General features: G+C 39.2%; 1 protein-coding gene across 3 annotated transcripts in view; it reads left to right on the forward strand.

Moving 5' to 3' along the window:
• LOC149241810 (uncharacterized) overlaps positions 1 to 19,640 on the forward strand; it is a 275,037-nt gene that overhangs the window by 40,963 nt on the left and 214,434 nt on the right. For all 3 annotated transcript variants that reach the window (XM_089374056.1, XM_089374057.1, XM_089374055.1), the window contains 5 exons: positions 1,249 to 2,121; positions 2,655 to 2,967; positions 16,327 to 16,473; positions 16,709 to 16,797; positions 17,238 to 17,330. In XM_089374056.1, coding sequence (XP_089230182.1) covers positions 1,496 to 2,121; positions 2,655 to 2,967; positions 16,327 to 16,473; positions 16,709 to 16,797; positions 17,238 to 17,330 — 1,268 coding nt within the window. In that variant the 5' untranslated portion in view covers positions 1,249 to 1,495. The remainder of the gene's footprint in view (positions 1 to 1,248; positions 2,122 to 2,654; positions 2,968 to 16,326; positions 16,474 to 16,708; positions 16,798 to 17,237; positions 17,331 to 19,640) is intronic.

Genomic DNA, 19,640 nt, shown 5'->3' on the forward strand with positions numbered 1-19,640 from the left:
ATGGCATTGTACATCTTGAAGAACTGGAAGAGGAACTTGTAAGGGATGAAGATGAAGCAGTTGCAGTAGCCATGCCACCTCCACCTCCACCATCTAGTAGCAGTGCTCGAGGTCCGAGTCTTGTTCCTTTGCTGTCGCCACCTCCATCTACACCCTCATGTGGAGGTTCTAGTTCTGGTCATCGGTCTGTGCGGGAGACTCCTAGAAGACCACCACGACCTACTTATACTCCTGGAGATTCTCGTGGCAAGGGCCACATGTAGATTTACAGTTTACTTGTCTTTTTTAGTTTCTATTAGACTCTAGTTTTCATAACTGTTGAGTTTTGAGTCCTTGACTCTTGACTCTTGACTCTTTCATATCATAATGATTTTTTTTGTAAACAATATATCACTGTGACAATGAAAATTTGAAGTTTGAAGTGGGGCCTTGGCAATTATAACTCATTGGTAATGATTGTGAATTATGAATATGATGCTTCGTGAAAGACTAAGGTTGTTTCATTTCATTTCATTATTCATGTTTCATTTTATAAATTTATAACATTTCATATCATGTTAACAGTTAGAAGTTAGGACTTAGAAATATCTAAGATATTACTTCTTGTAATGGTAAAACTTAGTTACTTAGCTTACAAGTACAACTTTGGTGATCAATGATGATAAATGTTATTGAATTTTCAATTTTGAAAGCTTGAAGTTGAAACTTTAAGATTGAATTTGATGAATCATGATTCACGAGACTCAATATGTTGCAGTTGTAATATTTATTTTACTAACTTGTGGACATGGTTGATGACGATTATAATTTCTAGATGATTGATGTGATATGGTTCAATGATCAATCTATGTTTTTGTTTTTTGTTTTTTGTTTTTTTAATGTTTTTTATGTCTAATTCATCATTCTACATGTTTTTGTTGACATATATGTATCAAAAATTTAAAAATATAAAAAATATATATATTTTTGAAAAATCGCTCCCAGATTCGCTCCTAAACCAGGAGCTTCTGAAAATGGTCGCTCCCGCTCCCGTTTTCACTCCCGCTCCCCGCTTCCAAGCAACATTGTTTATAACCAGTCATTTTTAATCAGACTGAGTTACTGAAACTGTGAAGTTAACTTTTTGAACCTTCTCAAATTTCAAGGCCATCATATACACTTGATATATAATCACAGATATATCCTCTCAAATTGGATGCGTGGCTTATCTCTTATCTCATATTCTTTGTCATATGATTGATTTTACAGGCTTATGCTGTTCATGGGGATCTAATGGTATTTAGCGCATTCTCAAAAAGTGGTTTGATGTCTGGACTCTGGAATGGGCTGTTGCATGTTGAAAAGCTCTCAATTCATCACCTTTGGCTTTTCGAAGAAGTTAGTTGGGTGGCTTAACTTCTCAGCATTGGTACAATAGAGTAAGACATGCCAACAGGTTATTGGTTCTTTTCACTTCACACTGGTTCTTTCATTTGCCAGATACAGTTATTGAGAAATGGCCTTCGGACAAATATCACTTCGTCAGCTAATTGTTACAAAAAAAGTCCTGCAATCGTCAAAGAGGGCTCCACTTTCTCTCTGTGGATACTTACATTGCCCTTCAGATGAAACCCACATTTTGAGTTCAGCAGAGTGGTCTATATTGCGGTCACTCTCACAGTTACCTGCTGATCACCCGTTCCAGAAAGCTGATAAAGACAGGGATGAAGAGAACTGTCAGAAACGGAAGATCATCTTAGATGTGTCCACCAAACAGTGGCTAAAACACCCAGACGGGTTGCTTCTGAGAGATGCTTCTCTGCTTGTTCTCAGGGGACAGGGACTCTCATCTGAAGGAGTCAGATTGATATCTCACTTCACCAGGACTTCTTCCACTGCAGCAGCTAAACAACGTGCCATTGAGGATGAAGAGGATGACAATAAAGAGAAAGTTTCAAAGCAAAGAAAAATTGAAGCATCGCCAGAAGAATGTGACCAGGCTGTAGAAGGGTTGAGCTTAGTAAAAGCAAAGGCGAAACAAGTGCAGGATTTTCTCAAGAAAGATGAGAGATTTGTAAAGAAATTTTGGGCTACAATACTTGGAATCGGATCTGCACTAAAATTGGTGGCATCTATGAGCAGGTAGGTTTATCATTTCAATGGAACTTAACTTATTTTATCTTTAAAATACAGCCAACCAATCAGATATTTAGCCATGGAAATTAGGGGGAGAATTTAAACAGAAAAGTTTAGAGGTTTTTTCTATTCTTTTGTTCGATGGCAGTGTCTTTCATCAAAGAAAATCCTAGGAAATTAAATATTTTATGGAATTTTTTAGTATCGATGGTAAAATTTTCAACTATATAAAATATGAAACATATGTTAGACTGTATATATAAATAATCTAGAACAAGTGTTAATATTGTGACAAATATAGTCCATTATAGTACAATATAGAAAATGTGCCAATGTCTTTGACAAAGTTGCCAACTTGCAAAGGTTTTGAAATCTAGTAAATGTCAGCTAGTCAACGGAAGTTAGCCCAATGCGCTTGTATTAGATTTTAGAGGTTACCTCAATCTTTGGTTTTTATTGCATACTCACATCAATATTTGGTGCAAATCCCTTGTAAACTTGTTCATCTGATTGTTTTTCTGATCTGTATCAACAAGCAGGGAAGATTGGGCCAGGAAACTTCATCAGTGGAAACATCATTTCTTGGAAGCATTGCAACATTATTGGGTTGGAACTAAACTTCTTTGGGCCGACATTAGGATATCTTTCAGGCTTCTACTGAAGCTTGCGAGTGGAAAGAACCTTTCACGGAGAGAAAGACAGCAGCTAACTAGAACAACAGCGGATATTTTCAGACTTGTACCATTTGCAGTCTTCATTATAGTTCCATTCATGGAGTTGTTGCTGCCAGTTTTTCTCAAAGTATTCCCCAACATGCTGCCTTCCACTTTCCAAGATAAGATGAAGGAACAGGTATTATTTTCTAGTACTTACCTTTCTTTGTTTGTCGGTATAAATAATCTATGTAGCACAAGCTTCCGGGATAGGGTGGATGGGTTCTGGCCCTTTGGGATGGCTGGAAGTGCCCCCACAAATTACCAGGGAACAACACAAAATTATTATAAACTGTGGAATCTGAAAACAAAATTGAAAGATATTGAAATTTCCCCAACAAATTACCTAGGATAGCTCATAAACATTAAGAAACATTCTCGCAATTGGTTGAATAGGTGCCAAAACTAGCCTGCTGTGGCATTGTAGCATTCCTACTAGCAGTGGGATGCTCAGATGCCCCTGCTTTTATTGAGGAACCCTGTTTGGGCAGAGGACTTCCATGGATGTTGGGGGATGTCTCCAACATCTCTGGAGCCACCCCCTGCTCATTACGGACATCCCTATCATAGTTTCCCATCTCCAGGGATGGGGGTACTTGGAGGATGTGCCCTCATCCAACATTTACTGAAGTATAGCTGTTCTGAATGAGAGATACGAGAATTATAAAAGAAATTTGTCTAAAAAGAAATTTCTCTAAATATAAAAAGTTTTCAGAGACGGCAATGTATGCGAGCCATAAAAGAGATGGGAGACTGTATATTTGTCCCTGCTGCACGTATCTTTTCTTTTTGTTTTGTTGGATAAGTAAAAATAAAGATTTGTATTACCAAGAATGTACAGGTATGCAGGATATTCATCAAAATTGGACTTGGGCCCTTTAGCTGTGATCTTGGGTCTCATTTAGATTGCTCAGCCGAACTAGAAGCTATGTTCATCATAAACCATTGAATATAATATTCTTCCTATAATGTGTTTACATTTGATGTACCCTTTTTAGTCCCATTGACTTCTATTGTGGTCATTTGTTCAACATTAATAAAATTTTCTGATATTATCTTGTTCAACAGTATTCTCACAAACACTCTCAGATTTTCTACTTATTGTTGAAAGTTGAAAACAAACCCTATCTTTGACTCTTATTGATCTACACTTTCGACTGTTTATTCTACTAAACATCTTGCATAACCCTTCAAGGAAACAACACCTGGATTGCCATGGGTCACTGCTCAGGTTTCCAATCCCTGGACTTGCTTTGGAGCTGGTCCTCGCACTATGGTTTCTCTCATTGTCACTTCGACTGGCCGTTTATCCATTCCCATGGTTGTTGACCCAGATTAAAATTATCTTACAGCTGGATATTATCTTATCTTGTCTAACATTATTCTCAAGAAAGCTATCAGATTTTCTACTTATATAGATGAAAACCATGAAATGACTACTTGAAAACAAACACTATCTTTATCTCCTATTCATCTATGCTTTCCAAGTTTCTACTGTCTATTCTACTAACTTGTCAAGAAAATTCACAACACTTCAATAAAATAATAGCTGGATTCCCATGGATCACTGCTCAAGTTTCCATTCCCTGGACTGTCTTTGGAGCCGATCATAGGACTATGATTTCTCTCATGTCCACATTGTTGAGATGTTGTCATTGTTGTCATTGATGGCCCAAGAAAAAGGTGACTTCTACCAACAATCCTAATCTGATCAGACAAATCTAAGGACTATTGCAATACTGTTACAAGGACTGTTACATGAGGGATGGCATGCAAGACAAATTAATTTGAGTTGTGGCCATTGCAAGACTCAGACCAACGTTGCCATATTCACAGTATTCATACTAGCATCTAATTGGAAGCGTCCTTACACAAAATCTTAAATGTACTTGCCAGAAAATAAAACAAATGGACAAGGAGGAAAATGGCACGTAATACAAGATCATACTCAAATTGACATTATTTACCAATGAATAATGCCTCAGTTCATACCACGAATTTTCCAATGGCACATGATATCGATCAACAAGAAAGCCCACAACGAATGCATACAGTCATTCTGGATGCCAACAGCCTCTTAGAATGGGAATGGAATTTTATTTATGGATGGTTGGCCTAATTCCAATCAATTCAGCTCCTGTATAATCGTGCCCTAACAAATAATGTCGGCTCAAATTAAAACACAGGTCAGCTCAGAATATATGTGATCAAACCACTATAAATAAGTCATGATCTTTCTCTAGTTTGGCAAGGTTAACTTGGTGAAGTAAGAACAGAGGCAATTTGGGCCTGTAAGAAGAGATAGGTTCATATCTCATGAACCTTAGGAGGAGTTGAAGAAGGAAAACTTGGTTTCTGATTATGGTTATTTGAGTCATGAATTTCTGGTAATTCTTTGATCAGCTCTGGAGATATATTTTTGCCCCTTTTGTGCACAGACTTCTGCCTTTGTCTATAAACAGACCTCGGCCTATGGAAACCTGAAGCAGACTCTGACCTGTGGAGATTACAGGCCTGTGTTTTGGGCCCCTCTTTCTGTGACTAATTTCGGACCTGAGCAGACCTTGCCCCTATTTTGAGCAGACCTCAGACTCCTGTAGGTAGATTCAGGTCTGCACTTGGGGAACTCCGTGACAAGTTTTGGATTGTGGAAAAGGAGCAGATTTGGGCTCTCTTCTGAAGCAGATTTGGCTGTAAGAGCAGATCTTTGAAGACCTTCATGGACCAGACTTAAGGACATTTGTGAAGCAGACTTCTAGACACCTTTTGGAGCAGAATTGAAGAATTCTTTGAGCAGACTTAAACAAGCAATTTAGGAGACACTGTGAAAAATTGGTTACCCGATTCCTACTGCAGCAATTGATGTTAATTCGATTAAACAATTTACTTGCTGTGTGCTACGGCAAATATCGAATTAAATACACTGCAGCCTACACAAATAAAAAACCGCGGAAACTAAATACAGCACAGGAGAGAAATAATTGTCACACACATTTACACAATTATATTTGGACAAATGTCCCCGGAAAAATCCAGTGTGGGAAAACCGGTGCAGCAGTTGAGGGTTTGTATCATTAAGCAGTAGTAAATCTGAGTACAATTTGTTGGATGCCCAATTGGCTATCCAATACAAAGAGAGAGAAATTGACAAAAATAATAGTGAGATGATCTCACCCTGTCACTGGAAGAACCGGCACTGATTTGCATTGGAGATGAGCCTCTGCGTAGTTCTGTGTTACTCCCACGCAGTCACTGTGTCACTGTAACTGGGACTGTGTTACACCTCCTTCTGATCCTCTGCTCACTGGAAACTTAAGCTCTCAGGCCTCTCGGTCTCACACCTGGGCTTCTGGCTCTGGAACTCGACTTCCTCAGCGGAATTTCGATCTCCCTCTGAAGCTCTGCGCTGCCACAACGTAGCTCTACGTGGCCCTGCGTCAGCCTCTTTGGACGTCTCTATGCCCTCTCTGCCTTGTACTCTCCAGTCTAGGAAAACATTCCTCCGGGTACTATCCCTGCCCCTCACTGCAAGAAATCACTTCGAATCCCTCTTTGGCAATTGCTGCGCTGCTCTCTTCAGAGATTCGATCTCTGATCTCTTATTCGATGTGATTTCCAAATGCCCATCAAGCCTCGTCTTATAATCCTTCAGTTGAGAACCAACGGCCCAGATTAGATGCTAAGTAATGGCTCATATCATTTTGGCTTGATCCTCGTCTTCTTCTAGAAGTTTCACCCACAGTTTGATTAATACCCTTTAATTATTTTAATTTCCCAAGTTTAGACTTAGGCCTCCATTAAAAATAATTAATTATTTTAATAAAACTGTCTCTGGGTGGAGTTTCCCAAAACGATTTTTGGGTATTGTGGAATACATGTGTTCAAGCCTTCCTGCAAATTTTGAGGCTTAGATCACATCTGATGCTACCAAAATCAACACTCCCTCTTAGTGATGAATGTGCTCTAGTAATGCAACCCGCTGAAGCATCACCCTTCTCTGTAACATCTCCCTCTGTGCTACTGATGTTTGTCATCACTGCCCACCAACTATTGCGCAAATGCTGCATTTGTACTGCTGTGGACCTTGCCACTGTCAACACTGCATTTGTACTGCAACCCTCATAAATTCTGCATCTGTGCTGCTGTTGGAACTGCCACTGCCAACACTGCATATGAACTGCAACCTTCCCCAACTACTGCTGCTATTGCATCAACAACGTAAAAACATCATCCAAAATTACTGAACAGGTGTTCATCATGATGCATCTGTTGCTGGAGTTTTGACTGCTGCTAGTCTCTGCGCTGACCCTCTAAAGCCTCTGCGCTGCTGTTGACTCTGCACTGTGCCAACTGCACTGTTGCCAACTTTGCTCTGCGCTGCTCAGTCTCTGGCGCTCCTAGCCACTACAACTGTCACTCCGACACTCCTCTGCACCAATTGACACTGGTCCATCCTGCTACTTCTGATCTGGGCTCCTATAGCAAGGTATTGATCCAAGAGGTGGACTCCTCAAGGATCCTGCCCATTTGTAGTTCTTTCGAACTACAGTTCTAGATCACCCCACCTCTCCCCTGGAGGTATCTGGGCAACCATGGCAAACTCTTCCTCCTTGATCTTTGTGGACACAGCCTTCGGATCATGCTTCTCGTCCTTGTCCTTCTTCTTGAGAGGACACTGTGTAGCGTTGTGACCAAGTTCACCACTCCGGAAGCACTTGATTTTCGAAACATCTTTCTTCTTCTTCCATTGCTCCTGTGGCCCCTTAGATGCAAGGGATGCATTCTCTTCCTCCTCCTTTGGTTTCGTTCCACTGCTGCAGCTGTACTATCAAGTTTGCACTTGACTAAGTCTCTCCTCATCTCTTCCTGCTGAAGAGCGGCCCACATTCCTTCCCAATCTGATAATCTTTCTCTATCCAGGATACTTTGGACAAACACTTGCCATTCTTCTGAGATTGAGTTCAGGGCCAGCCTCACCATCTCGGTAGGCTGAGGTGTTGACCCCATAGCTGCCAACGAGTCTCAAATCTTTTGAAGCTTCGTAAGGAACTAATCAATGCGTTCCTCCTTTTGCATCTGCGTGGATCTCATCTTCTGCTCCAAGTACATCTTCCGCTGCTTGGAAGATTCTTCATATAGCGTGACCAAAGCTTCCCACATTTGTCGAGCAGTATCCTTGTCGATAATGTGACACACTACATGATCCCTCACTCTGTCGAGGATCAACCTCTTGGCCTTCGCCATCTCGGCCTTGTACTTCTTGAGTGGATCTGGATTTGCGGGTACAACTACCACACTGTCGACATAGGTTTTGAGATCGTGCTCATCCAGAAGGCATGAAATCCTTGCCTTCCAGATCACGTAGTTGGATGCACCTTCCAACTGATCCTGATCTCGCAACCCATGAGCTGCCATCTCTGCCAGTGAAATGTCAGACTGCCTCCTCTCTCCTCTGTGCTGCTGCTGGGCTAGCCTATGCACTTCCTGCTGGAGTTAGTAGATCAGCTCCTCTCCATTGCTGCTCAACACTTGAGAAATCAAATTCCCTGGCTAGGAATTCTCTAAGGAGGAAATTCCCTCTAGTGTGTCTTCTTCTCCCCCAGTGATGCTATTCTGCCAACAACTGCTGCAAAATATCTGCGTCCCAGCTAAAGATATGCTCTGCAAGGAAAAATATGCTGCTCACTTCTGCCTTTGGAAAGCTTTGATTTGGAGATCGAATTTCTCTGTCGACTCACTCAAGGAAATCAAATTCTCCTCAAAACTTCAACCTCCTTGGCCCACGAATTGCGCTGTCTTTGGGCTTTCGAATTGCTGCCTTTGCAATAATTTTAAACTCCTCTTCCTTTCCGCTTCTGAGCTCTTCTGCTCACAATTTGTGCTCTGATACCATGTGAAAAATCGGTTACCCGATTCCTACTGCAACAACTGATGTTAATTCTTCTAATTGTTAATTCGATTAAACAATTTACTTGCTTTGTGCCACGACAAATATTGAATTAAATACACTACAACTTACACAAATAAAAAATTGCGGAAGCTAAATACAACACAAGAGAGAAATAATCGTCACACACATCTACACAATTATTTTTGGACAATTGTCCTCGGAAAACCCAGTGTGGGAAAACTGGTGCAACAACTGAGGGTTTTTATTATTAAGCAGTAGTAAATCTGAGTACAATTCGTTGAATTCCCTACTGGCTATCCGATACAAAGAGAAATTGGGCAAAAATAATAGTGAGATGATCTCACCCTATCACTAGAAGAATCGACACTGATATGCACTGGAGATGAGCCTTTGCGTAGTTTTGCGTCACTCCCATGCAGTTACTGCATCATTGCAGCTGGGACTGCGTTGCACCTCCTTCTGATCCTCTGTTGACTAGAAACTTCAGCTCTTAGGCCTCTCGGTCTCACACCTCGGCTTCTGGCTCTGGAACTCGACTTCCTCAGCAGAATTTCGATCTCCCTCTGAAGCTCTGCGCTGCCACAACATAGCTCTGCGTGGCCCTGCGTCAGCCTCTCTGGACGTCTCTCTGCCCTCTCTGCCTTGTACTCTCCGGTCTAGGAAAACTTCCCTCCGGATACTATCCCTGCCCCTCACTACAAGAAATCACTTCGAATCTCTCTCTGGCAACTGCTGCGTTGCTCTCTTCAGAAATTCGATCTCTGATCTCTTACTCGATGTGATTTCCAAATGCCCATCAAGCCTCCTCTTATAATCCTTCAGTTGAGAACCAACGACCCAGATTAGATGCTAATCAATGGCTCAGATCATTTTGGCTTGATCCTCGTCTTCTTCTAGAAGTTTCACCCACAATTTGATTAATACACTTTAATTATTTTAATTTCCTATGTTTAGACTTAGCCCTCCATTAAAAATAATTAATTATTTTAATAAAACTGTCTCCGCGTGGGTTTCCCAAAACGATGTCTGGGTATTGTGGAGTACATGTGTCCAAGCCTCCTTGCAAATTTTGAGGCTTAGAGCACATCCGATGCTACTAGAAATCAAGAGACACTGTTTAGAGCAAGAGCAATGCTTTTGTTAATTTTAGGCAACATTGGTATGTTCTATGCTTTAAAGCAATTTTAATTCAATTTCTTTATTAACCCAATATCAATATCTAGATTAGCAATCACATCAACATGATAGTAAAATGCAGATAGAACATAAACATAAACAGTAGAAGACAAGCCAAGACAATAGGACATAAGATGTAGCACCAGCTAGGGACAAACCCCAATGTGGGGAAACCCTTGATCAATTCTTCTTATAGTCTTCAATAGTTCAACAGAGAGAGAGGTAGTACAATTTACAAATCTGATAATTTATAATAGTAGCAAAAGAGCCCTAACCAGAAAATTCAACGTTGGTCAATAGGGCATATTTGACCCTCAACAAATTGGTCAACTTCAGTCAACTTTGGCCTCCAAACAACAAGATGAATCGGCCCTCAAACCAATCTGAAAGGCCAGTCAAAATCTTGTCAGATAGTCAACTTGTGGTTAGTGCTAGTTGCAGTCAACGCTAGTCAAAGTCAACGTATAGCCTCGATTTTTGTGCCTAGAAATGCGGCCTACTGGGACAGAATTTCTCCACCAAAAATTGCGGTCAAAGAGGTCAACGCCGCTGGTCAACGCATGGTCAAACTGTCCCAGAATTCGGTCAACGCAATCAACACCCAAAAACATAAATTTCACCTTCTTTCCTTCACACGTGTGGAGAGAGAATGTTGCCCATAAATGCATACCCAATAAATGAGGAGAGAGTGAGATATGTGAAGTGTGTGTGTCCATATGAGGCTAAGTCATCATGTATTTATAGCAAACGTTGAGGATGAATAGACGTGACTGTTGGGCTTCTAAGCCTACATAAGTTTGCTGGCCGACCTTGACAATTTGTCCATAATCAAAATAAATTCATAACTTCATTTGTACATGTCGGAATCGGATGATCTCTAGATCAATCCTACACCTCTCGGAGAGAGGAATCCAAGAAAAATATCAGTTGTCTTAAATAAGATGATCCATGTGGAGCTTAGCCCTAGTAGTCAATTTTAACACTCCCTCTCAACTAGGGAGAACACCATCTGCTAATCTGTACTATCTTTGCCATCAATGCACTGCTCTGCATTGCTCTGCTGAACTATGAAGAAGAAGAAGTGATCGAGAATGTATCATACCATTCTCTACCGACCCGAAGTTAGTCCCAATCACAAGAGAGTGTCTCATACCACTCTCACTGACCCGAAGTCAGTTCCAATCAAAAGAGAGTGTCATACCACTCTTATCGACTCGAAGTCAATTCGCATTGATCCCAGATCAGTATCGGTCATCCTAGTATAGGGAGTACGGTAGTACACAGTGCATCCATCGGTAGTACTATGTTCCCTATCCTCATTTCCCTATTCATTGGCCAGATGAGAGGTACTTCCCATGAGTCCCAGATTGCATGGGTAGGATGTCTCAGCAGGAGAAGGATGAACCACTCATCTTGCCTACATGTCGCTAAGGGGTATCATAGGGAAGGTTGAACCACTCACCTTGTACATAGCAAACCACTAGGGGAAGGTTGAACCACTCACCATATGGTTGCTCACCGCTCCAAGAAGTACCCTGAGCCCCTCGGAGCTCCCAGAGCTCAATGTCCATCTCATACAGGACCCTCATAAGATGGTCTCTCCATGACTCCAAGTCGTTCTCGTAAGGCCAAGAATTTGACCTTCCCCAGGGGCTTTGTCAGAATATCGGTGAGCTGCTCATTAGTCCCAATGTGATGGAGCCTTATTGCTCCTCGTTGTACCATGTCCTGGATAAAGTGTTACCTGATATCTATATGCTTGGAGTGATCTTGAAACACGGGATTCTTTGATAATCGGATCCCACTATGGTTGTCACAGAGGATCACGGTGGTATCGAGCACATGTCCAAACAACTCACTGAAGAGCTTCCTCAACCAGACAACTTCACAGGAGGCCATACTAGCAGCTATGTTTTTGGCCTCAGCGGTGCTCAAGGCAACCGATATATCGAAGCAAAACCCAAGGAAAAACAACATCCAGAAGTGCTCTTGCGATCCACCACACTGCCAGCCCAATCAACATCAGAATAACCATGCAACCTCACATTTCCGGCAGTGTATCTCAGTCCATGAGTGATTGTGCCCCGAAGATATCTCAGAAGATTCTTGGCAGCAATCCAATGTATATGATGAGGCTCAACCATGTATTGGCTCAATGTGTTAACTAAAAAACATATGTCTGGACAGGAGTTCACCAAGAACATAAGAGCTCCTATGAGGTGACAATACTCAGAAGCATTTCCCAATTCAAGTCCAGCAACACTACCACATAACTTCTTCAAGTTAAGTTCCATCGGTGTAGTCACAGGCTTGCAGTCCATCATCTCAAATCTTTCCAATATCTTCACAACATAAATTCCTTGAGATAGGAAAATTTCACCTGGATTTTGCCAGACCTCCAATCCTAGGAAGTAGTGCATCAGTTCTGAAGCCAACTCCCTCTTACATTTGTGAATGAGAGGGTCTACACCAGTCAGAAAGAGGTTGTCCACATAAAGTACCAGAATGAGAGGTTTATCATTTTCAACCTTAAAGTAAAGGTTTGGATCGGCTTCACTTCTAGTGAATCCCAGCTTCATCAGATAGCTATCGATCCTCTCATACTAAGCCCAGGGTGCTTGCTTCAATCCATAGAGAGCTTTATTCAACCTGCATACATGAGATTCTTGATCATGAATCTCAAACCCCTCGGGTTGTTCCACATAGACTTCCTTGTTGATCGAACCATGCAAGAAAGCGGTCTTGACATCCATTTGATGTAGGTTCCATCCTTGCGAGGCAGCAAGGGCTATGATCGAGCGGATGGTGGTGTATCGGGCAACAGGTGCAAATATCTCATTGTAATCTATACCTTCCTTTTGAGAGAAGCCTCGAGCAACAAAGTGAGCCAGGCCCACATATGTATTGTTGGCCAGCCTTACCTCATATATATTGGGGAAGGTGAGAGTTCTTTGATAATTATCATTCTTATCACTCATGTTAGAGACCTGACTAAGAGGAGTGCACTAGTTTTCCTATCCGTTAGTTCTTCATTTTTACTTTATCTATTTTGTCTTGGAGTTGCTAAGGTTTCTTGGAGTTTCTTAGAGCATCCTAAATGCTAAGGTTAGGGTTTCATCCATTGGAGAGTTAGAGATTAGTGTTTTGAGATGGAACCCTAGGTTGTACTTGTTGAAAAGAAGAGGAAGATCAAATGTTTTAACTTTTTCCTTCGAGGACATGCTTGTGTGATGCTATCTTGTTGGAGCTCGGTATGAGTGAGGGTTTTCATCATTTTCCCTAGCCATGGTTTTGGATAGCTAGAGGATTTTACTAACCTTGGGATAAGGGTATGGTATGTACATGAGCTTCGTCATTTTGCATATATATGGAGTTTCCAGCTGCCAAATACTTGTGCAATGACTTATATGATTTTCGACCATCTATTTCTTCATGGGTTTGTAATTTCTGGTAGTTATATGTTTTGCTGATTTGACATAAGTTAAGGCCGCAATTGTTAAGTGGTTTAGAGACTAGGGTTTTGAGATGAAACCCTAGGTTGTACTTGTTGAAAAGAAGACGAAGAGGAAATGTTTTTCCTTGGAGGACATGCTTGTGTGATGCTAGCTTGTGTGTGTGAGCTAGCATTTTCATTGTTTTCTTTAGCTAGGGTTCTGGACAGCTAGAGGATTTACTACATATTCTAAGGTTCTGGACAGCTAGAGGGTTCTAGAGAAGGGTATGGTATGTACATGAACTTTGTCTTTCGGCATATATACAAAGTTTGCAGCTGTCCAATACTTGTGTAATGCGGCATGCCAGATTTGATTTTCAGCCATCTATTTCTTCATGGTTTTGTACTTTCCAGCACTAATATGTTTTGCTGGTTTGACATAAGCTAAGGCCGCAATTATTAAGTGATTTAATATTTTATAATGAGGCAGAAAAGGCCAATTTTGCTGCTGTATTTACAGTCATTGTACGTGATTTTCAGGTCTGTTTTATGCATGATAAGATTGCCCTAGAGGGTTGAAGCTTATTGACACATTTTGTTATATTTTCTTTGCAATTACCTAGTGGATTGGCAATTTTAAGAAGTGAACTACTGTCCACTGTTGCTTCTGTTTTATTTATATTCCATAACAGCCCTAAAGGTGAAAATTCACAGGGTTAAGATATAAAAAACCTCCACTTAAGAGGCGAGATTTTTGAATTGTTTGATTTGCAAAATTTCTACAACTAGAAATGGTGTTGGTGTAAAGGCATGGCAGCATGGAAAAGGCTATCTCCGATCTAGATGCAAGCTCATTTGCTTCTGTGAAAGCTTTTGAACTACCTGCAAACTTCTGCCATTGCTGATGTTACTTATCCTTCCCTTCTTCTTGGGACAATGAGAAGAATAGTTGTCCTTTTTATTGCACTTGAAGTGCTTTATATGGCTTAGAGATTTCTTCCTCTGGTGCAAAGAACTGAAGTCTTCCTTCTTGTTCCTTTGACCCTTTTCAAGTCTTCCTTTCTTGCTTCCTTTCCTTACCTTTCTGATGAGGGATAGTTTTTGGAACTCCTCATCTTTTGGTTGCTACTATCTCTAACCTTGTCTGCTCCTTGACAAAGTCAACCAACAGTTTCTTTAAAGTTTGCAACTTGCCATGAGCACATACACCTTAAACAAACAGTTCTGAAGATTATGAGAATCCATTGAGAGTGTTTTGAACAACATACCCTCATCAACCTTGTCACCTATTGCTGTGAGCTGATCTCTCAACTCAACGATCTTCATCATATAACTCGCATAGTATCAGTATTGCTCATGTGTGTGTTGATGAGCTTCTTCTTGGAGAGCATCCTGTGAGAGATGTTCACAATTTGATTGAGAGTGACAAAGGCATCATACACATCGATGTGAGGGATCAAGTGTCCTTCATAGAATCAATGGTGATTCTCTTCGCTTTAGCGAGCTTCTTCTTGCAAACAGCCAACTGAACAATATCGATAAGCTCTGCAACCTTGGTATCCACAAAGTTCCTCAGATCTACTTCTTCTAAGAGCATTTCCAGTATGCATGTACGTGGTTCAAAGTTGAAGTTACCCTCCAACATGTGATACTATTATAGACCCAGACTAGTCATTGCCGCAGCCTTAGGTATTCTCTGGAAGATGTCATTAGGATTTGTATATACCATATAGACAAAGGCAAAATACTCTTCTTGCTCTTCTTTTTGTACTTCTACTCTAATGTCTACTGATGAAGTTTATGTTGAGCTAGGGTCTTAGTGTTCTTAGGGTTTTCCTCTTCTGTTTGTAGATCTTGCTGCTCTCTCTTTTATTATTAGTTGTATCTTTCCTTTTCTTGATATCTTTCTAGTTTCTAGGAGTGTCCTAGACACGTCAGTAATCTGTTGACCATTGGTTATATTCTCTAGCATTGTTGACCTATTTCTTGGTCATTTGTTGGACATTAATAATATTATATTATTTTGATTTATTATCTCCATGGGGTGTTTACTTTCAGAGATTCTTGCATTTTGATTTCACTTGTTGGGTTGAAGTTGTCGATGTAGTATTGCTGTTATTTTTTCATTTTCCATTTCTGTAATAAGCTTGCAGGTGGAAATTAAGCTCTTTGTTAGCTAGTGGGTACCTCTCTTCTACTATATTTGAGATTTTCAACCAATTTCTGCATCACAGTTCCCATGTGTATTTTATTTTCTTCAAGAACACTGCTGATTTTGCTATAGAGAGAGATATGGTATATTATTGGTTGATATCAAGGTACATACATAGTTTCCTATTAATAAGCCCACTTGATGGTTATCACACTCTCTACTAATTAGTTACTGCCAGAATCTAGTGCTATATAATATATATTGGTCACATATCACATTGGTCATATGCCATATTATTAACTCTGCAGACAACATACTGGATTATTTACTATGCTATAATAAATTTTCTAGATATTCAGAGCATTTGGTTCTGAAATGACATTCTGTGATTAGTATTGCATTCCCAAATATTGAACAAGCATGGTGATGGAAAATGTTTAAGCAGCATTTCCAGGGGACTTGAAAACTTCAACACTAATTGACCAAAACTGTAAAATTAATTGATAGGGATAATAGAGTACCACTTTCTATTTGTTTTAGCGTGTGTAGTTGTTCCTTGGTTTAACTATCATAACATGTCAACTTATGTATCATTGTTGAGAAGTGGTCGTTAGACAAACATTCTCTTTTCTCGGCAATGAATCATGATCTACTGCATAAGATTCTTCCTTTCAGGTACTTTCTCTGAATCATATTCTACGTAAAAGATATTTGGAATTGGCTCATGTAATATCATTTTATTTGCTCATATTTTTATTTTACTGATTCCTACTAAGTCGCTGCTACTGTTTTTTTCATTCTTGAGAGGCTTGCTTGCTGGTTACAGGAGGAACTGAAACGACGGTTGAATGCAAGGATTGAGTATGCGAAGTTCTTACAGGATACAGTCAAAGAAATGGCAAGAGAAATCAAAACATCTCGTAGTGGAGAACTTAAACAAACTGCTGAAGATTTGGATAACTTTATGAACAAGGTGGAACTTTCTATTATAATGTGACAAATGCTTTTCATTGTGGTTCTGTTGTCTGTACTATGACTGGAGAAGACATTTCAAAGGTTATAGCATTGTGATTCTTCTGACTGGGCTTATCTTTTGATCTGGAATCTTTATTGAGTAGTGGTTTTATTCATAAGCATTGGAGTTGTGTGGTATTAAGTTTGATCTATCGGGTATCCATTCTTACAGTTTTTTAATAGTTTTCAAACAGGTCCGTAAAGGTGCAACTGTATCAAACAAAGAACTTTTGGGCTTTGCAAAGCTTTTCAATGATGAGTTAACTTTGGACAACATTAGCAGGTTGGAGATTGAAATCTTTGTTTGACGGCCATAATTGCGATTTATTTTTCAATTCAATAAATGCAGTTGTATTTAAGGTGAAACATAAAGCGACGCTGTTCTAGTTGCTAGTTGGTTGTGCCTACTGAAATAGTTAGTGAGTTTGATTGTTATAAAGTGGTAACAATTCTTGCGAAATAACATTATATAGGCATAAATACCATAACAAGATGTATGTTACTATGATAAATCTGGGCCCCTATTACTCTAAGCTGCTTAACTTAATGCATTTGCTTTGGTTTGGAATGCACTAGGCGGTTGAGGTTGGATTTGAATGATACACTAGTTGCTTGAGCCATCTTCTTTTACTCACATTCTAGAAGAGTGTATTATAGTGTACATGTGCATGACCTGATTATTGGAGATATTGCTAACTATTTTAACATCTCTTGCCCTTGCAGGCCAAGGCTTGTAAATATGTGTAAATATATGGGGATCAAACCTTATGGAACTAATGCATATTTACGGTACATGCTACGTGCGAAGTTGGCAAGGTAAATGTGTACAAATAATTATTTAATATTTTGCATGAAATGGGTGCAAGGATTTCTTTATTTTCTAGTAGGAAATGGTAATTTTTTGTTTCATTTCCATTGTAGTGAAGCTTACCATTTTCTCAAGTGCCATTTCATTTACCCCTATGTATGAGGGGGGTTGTTGAACATGCTGAGGCGCTTTACATATGGAATGGGCTTCCAGGCCATGGGTGCACTGTGTTGAAATTTGATGACTAAAAAGTTTCCTGCAATCCCAACTTGGTTTTAATTTCACCTTATCACTCCCATTCATATAAATGCCCTTTCCCATAAACATACATTTAACGTATAGAATTCTGGAAATGAAATTTTCAGATTAAAACACATGGGACTATCAACACATGCTGAAAATAAATATGGACATAAACAGACCAGCAACACATAAAAATACACACAGATTTTTGGTCAACTTAGACCTAGGCAAAACCCCTTCGATTTTCTCTGGGGAAAACCTGTTAGAGAGCTCTTCAAATTTATTTATCTTTCAAGTTCAGGAAAAATACATTTGCAGACAAAACAAAACAACAAAATATAACTTATCTCTTCAGCCCAAAAGTCCTTTAAAATCGTGTCCACTTTGCCACGATTTCCGTGCCCACTTGAAGCTGAAAATATGTACTGTACAAATACGACTATACAAATTGTACTATATGGATTCCGTACGCACTGTATAGATTTCCGTACCGTTGTATAGAATTTTTTTTTCATATTTTTTTCCTTAAAAACTTCTTTCAAACGACGTGAAGCTCACAACATTCAATGTTGTTCATACTGTACCTTCTGCTGTCTAGCTTTGCCCAGAAATCACTCCTTTAGCGGGCTGCAACAAATTTCTCTTTCAAAACTTTTCTCCAGCTCTCAACCTCCTTTCTCCAATCTGCTAATGAAGAATGAATGCAGTTTCTTTTTTCTTTTCCCCCTTTTGTTTCCCTAAATGACTTTTAGGCAACCCTAATATCTAATGGCTCAGATTCATTTAGATCAAGGGATGAGAATAAATGTGCATTTAATTCTCACTTTCTATTTTTGCGCCAAGAGGCGCTCTACAACCCAGTATATGAGGGAGATGTTGTCACATTATGTAATGTTACAAAAAAAATATTAAAAACAATGTGAGAGAGATGTTGTCACGTAATGTAACGTTACATTAAAAGAAAAATATGAGGGAGATGTTGTCATGTAAAGTAACGATACATTACAAAAAATATTAAAAAAATATGAGGGAGTTGTTGTCACATAACGTAACGTTACATTAAAACAAAAATATGAGGGAGATGTTGTCACGTAACATAACGTTACATTAAAACAACAAATATATATATATATATATATATATGTTGGCTAACATATATTGTATATGCTGAAGATATGTGTAACGTTACTATATATGTGTCGGCTAATATATATTGTATATGTTGAAGATATGTGTAACGTTACTTTAAAATAAAAAAATTAATTAAAATAAAAAAGATGTGTCGGCTAATATTAACAAACTCAATTTTGAAAACGATATATATACAATTTAAAAAGAGATCGATTAGCTTATTCATTGAATAACAAAGAAAATTAGGTAAAGGAAGCGGAGGATTCAATTGGGCATATCCTGTAATAATAACAAGGTAAATTTCCTGGCATTTAGGTTTTCCGTTGTGTGATTTCTGTAATAATAATAACCCAGTAAATTTATATTTCGTGGCGTTCAAGTTTCAGTTGTGTGATTTTTGTAATAATAATAATCAGGTAAATTTATATTTCGTTGCATTCAGGGTTTTCGGTTGTAGGAAGGTAAACTCAATATAATGGAAGGTGCCCACCCCTGGCCACTATTTATTAGGTGGGGGTGGTTATAAATATTGGGTAACATATAATATTGTAATATTAGATTTTATGTAATCAATATATTTGTAACACCTAATATAGATGTGCTCCATCTATAAATTTAATTAGTAAGCGAATAAAAACTTAATATTTACGACATGAATTAATCATGAATATTTACCATGCATATTATTAAATTTTAAGAAGGTTTTTTTACAATACCATGGGCCAATACCCACAAGAGAAAGATAGAGAGGGAGAGGAGGGAAGAAAATTATAATACCATGGGCTACTACTATGGTTTATCAATACCATGGGCCATCTAGACTTTTGATTATTATGTCATGGATCTAGCCTTTTGATTATTATGTCATGGATCTAGCGTTTTAATTGTTAAAATACCATGGGCCAATACCATGGCTTATCAATACCACATGCCCAAAAACAATA

The sequence above is a fragment of the Pinus tabuliformis genome, chromosome 8 (genome assembly GCF_031772625.1).
Source record: "Pinus tabuliformis cultivar Carrire ecotype Pingquan chromosome 8, CPIR1, whole genome shotgun sequence".
NCBI classification, from domain to species: Eukaryota; Viridiplantae; Streptophyta; class Pinopsida; order Pinales; family Pinaceae; genus Pinus; species Pinus tabuliformis.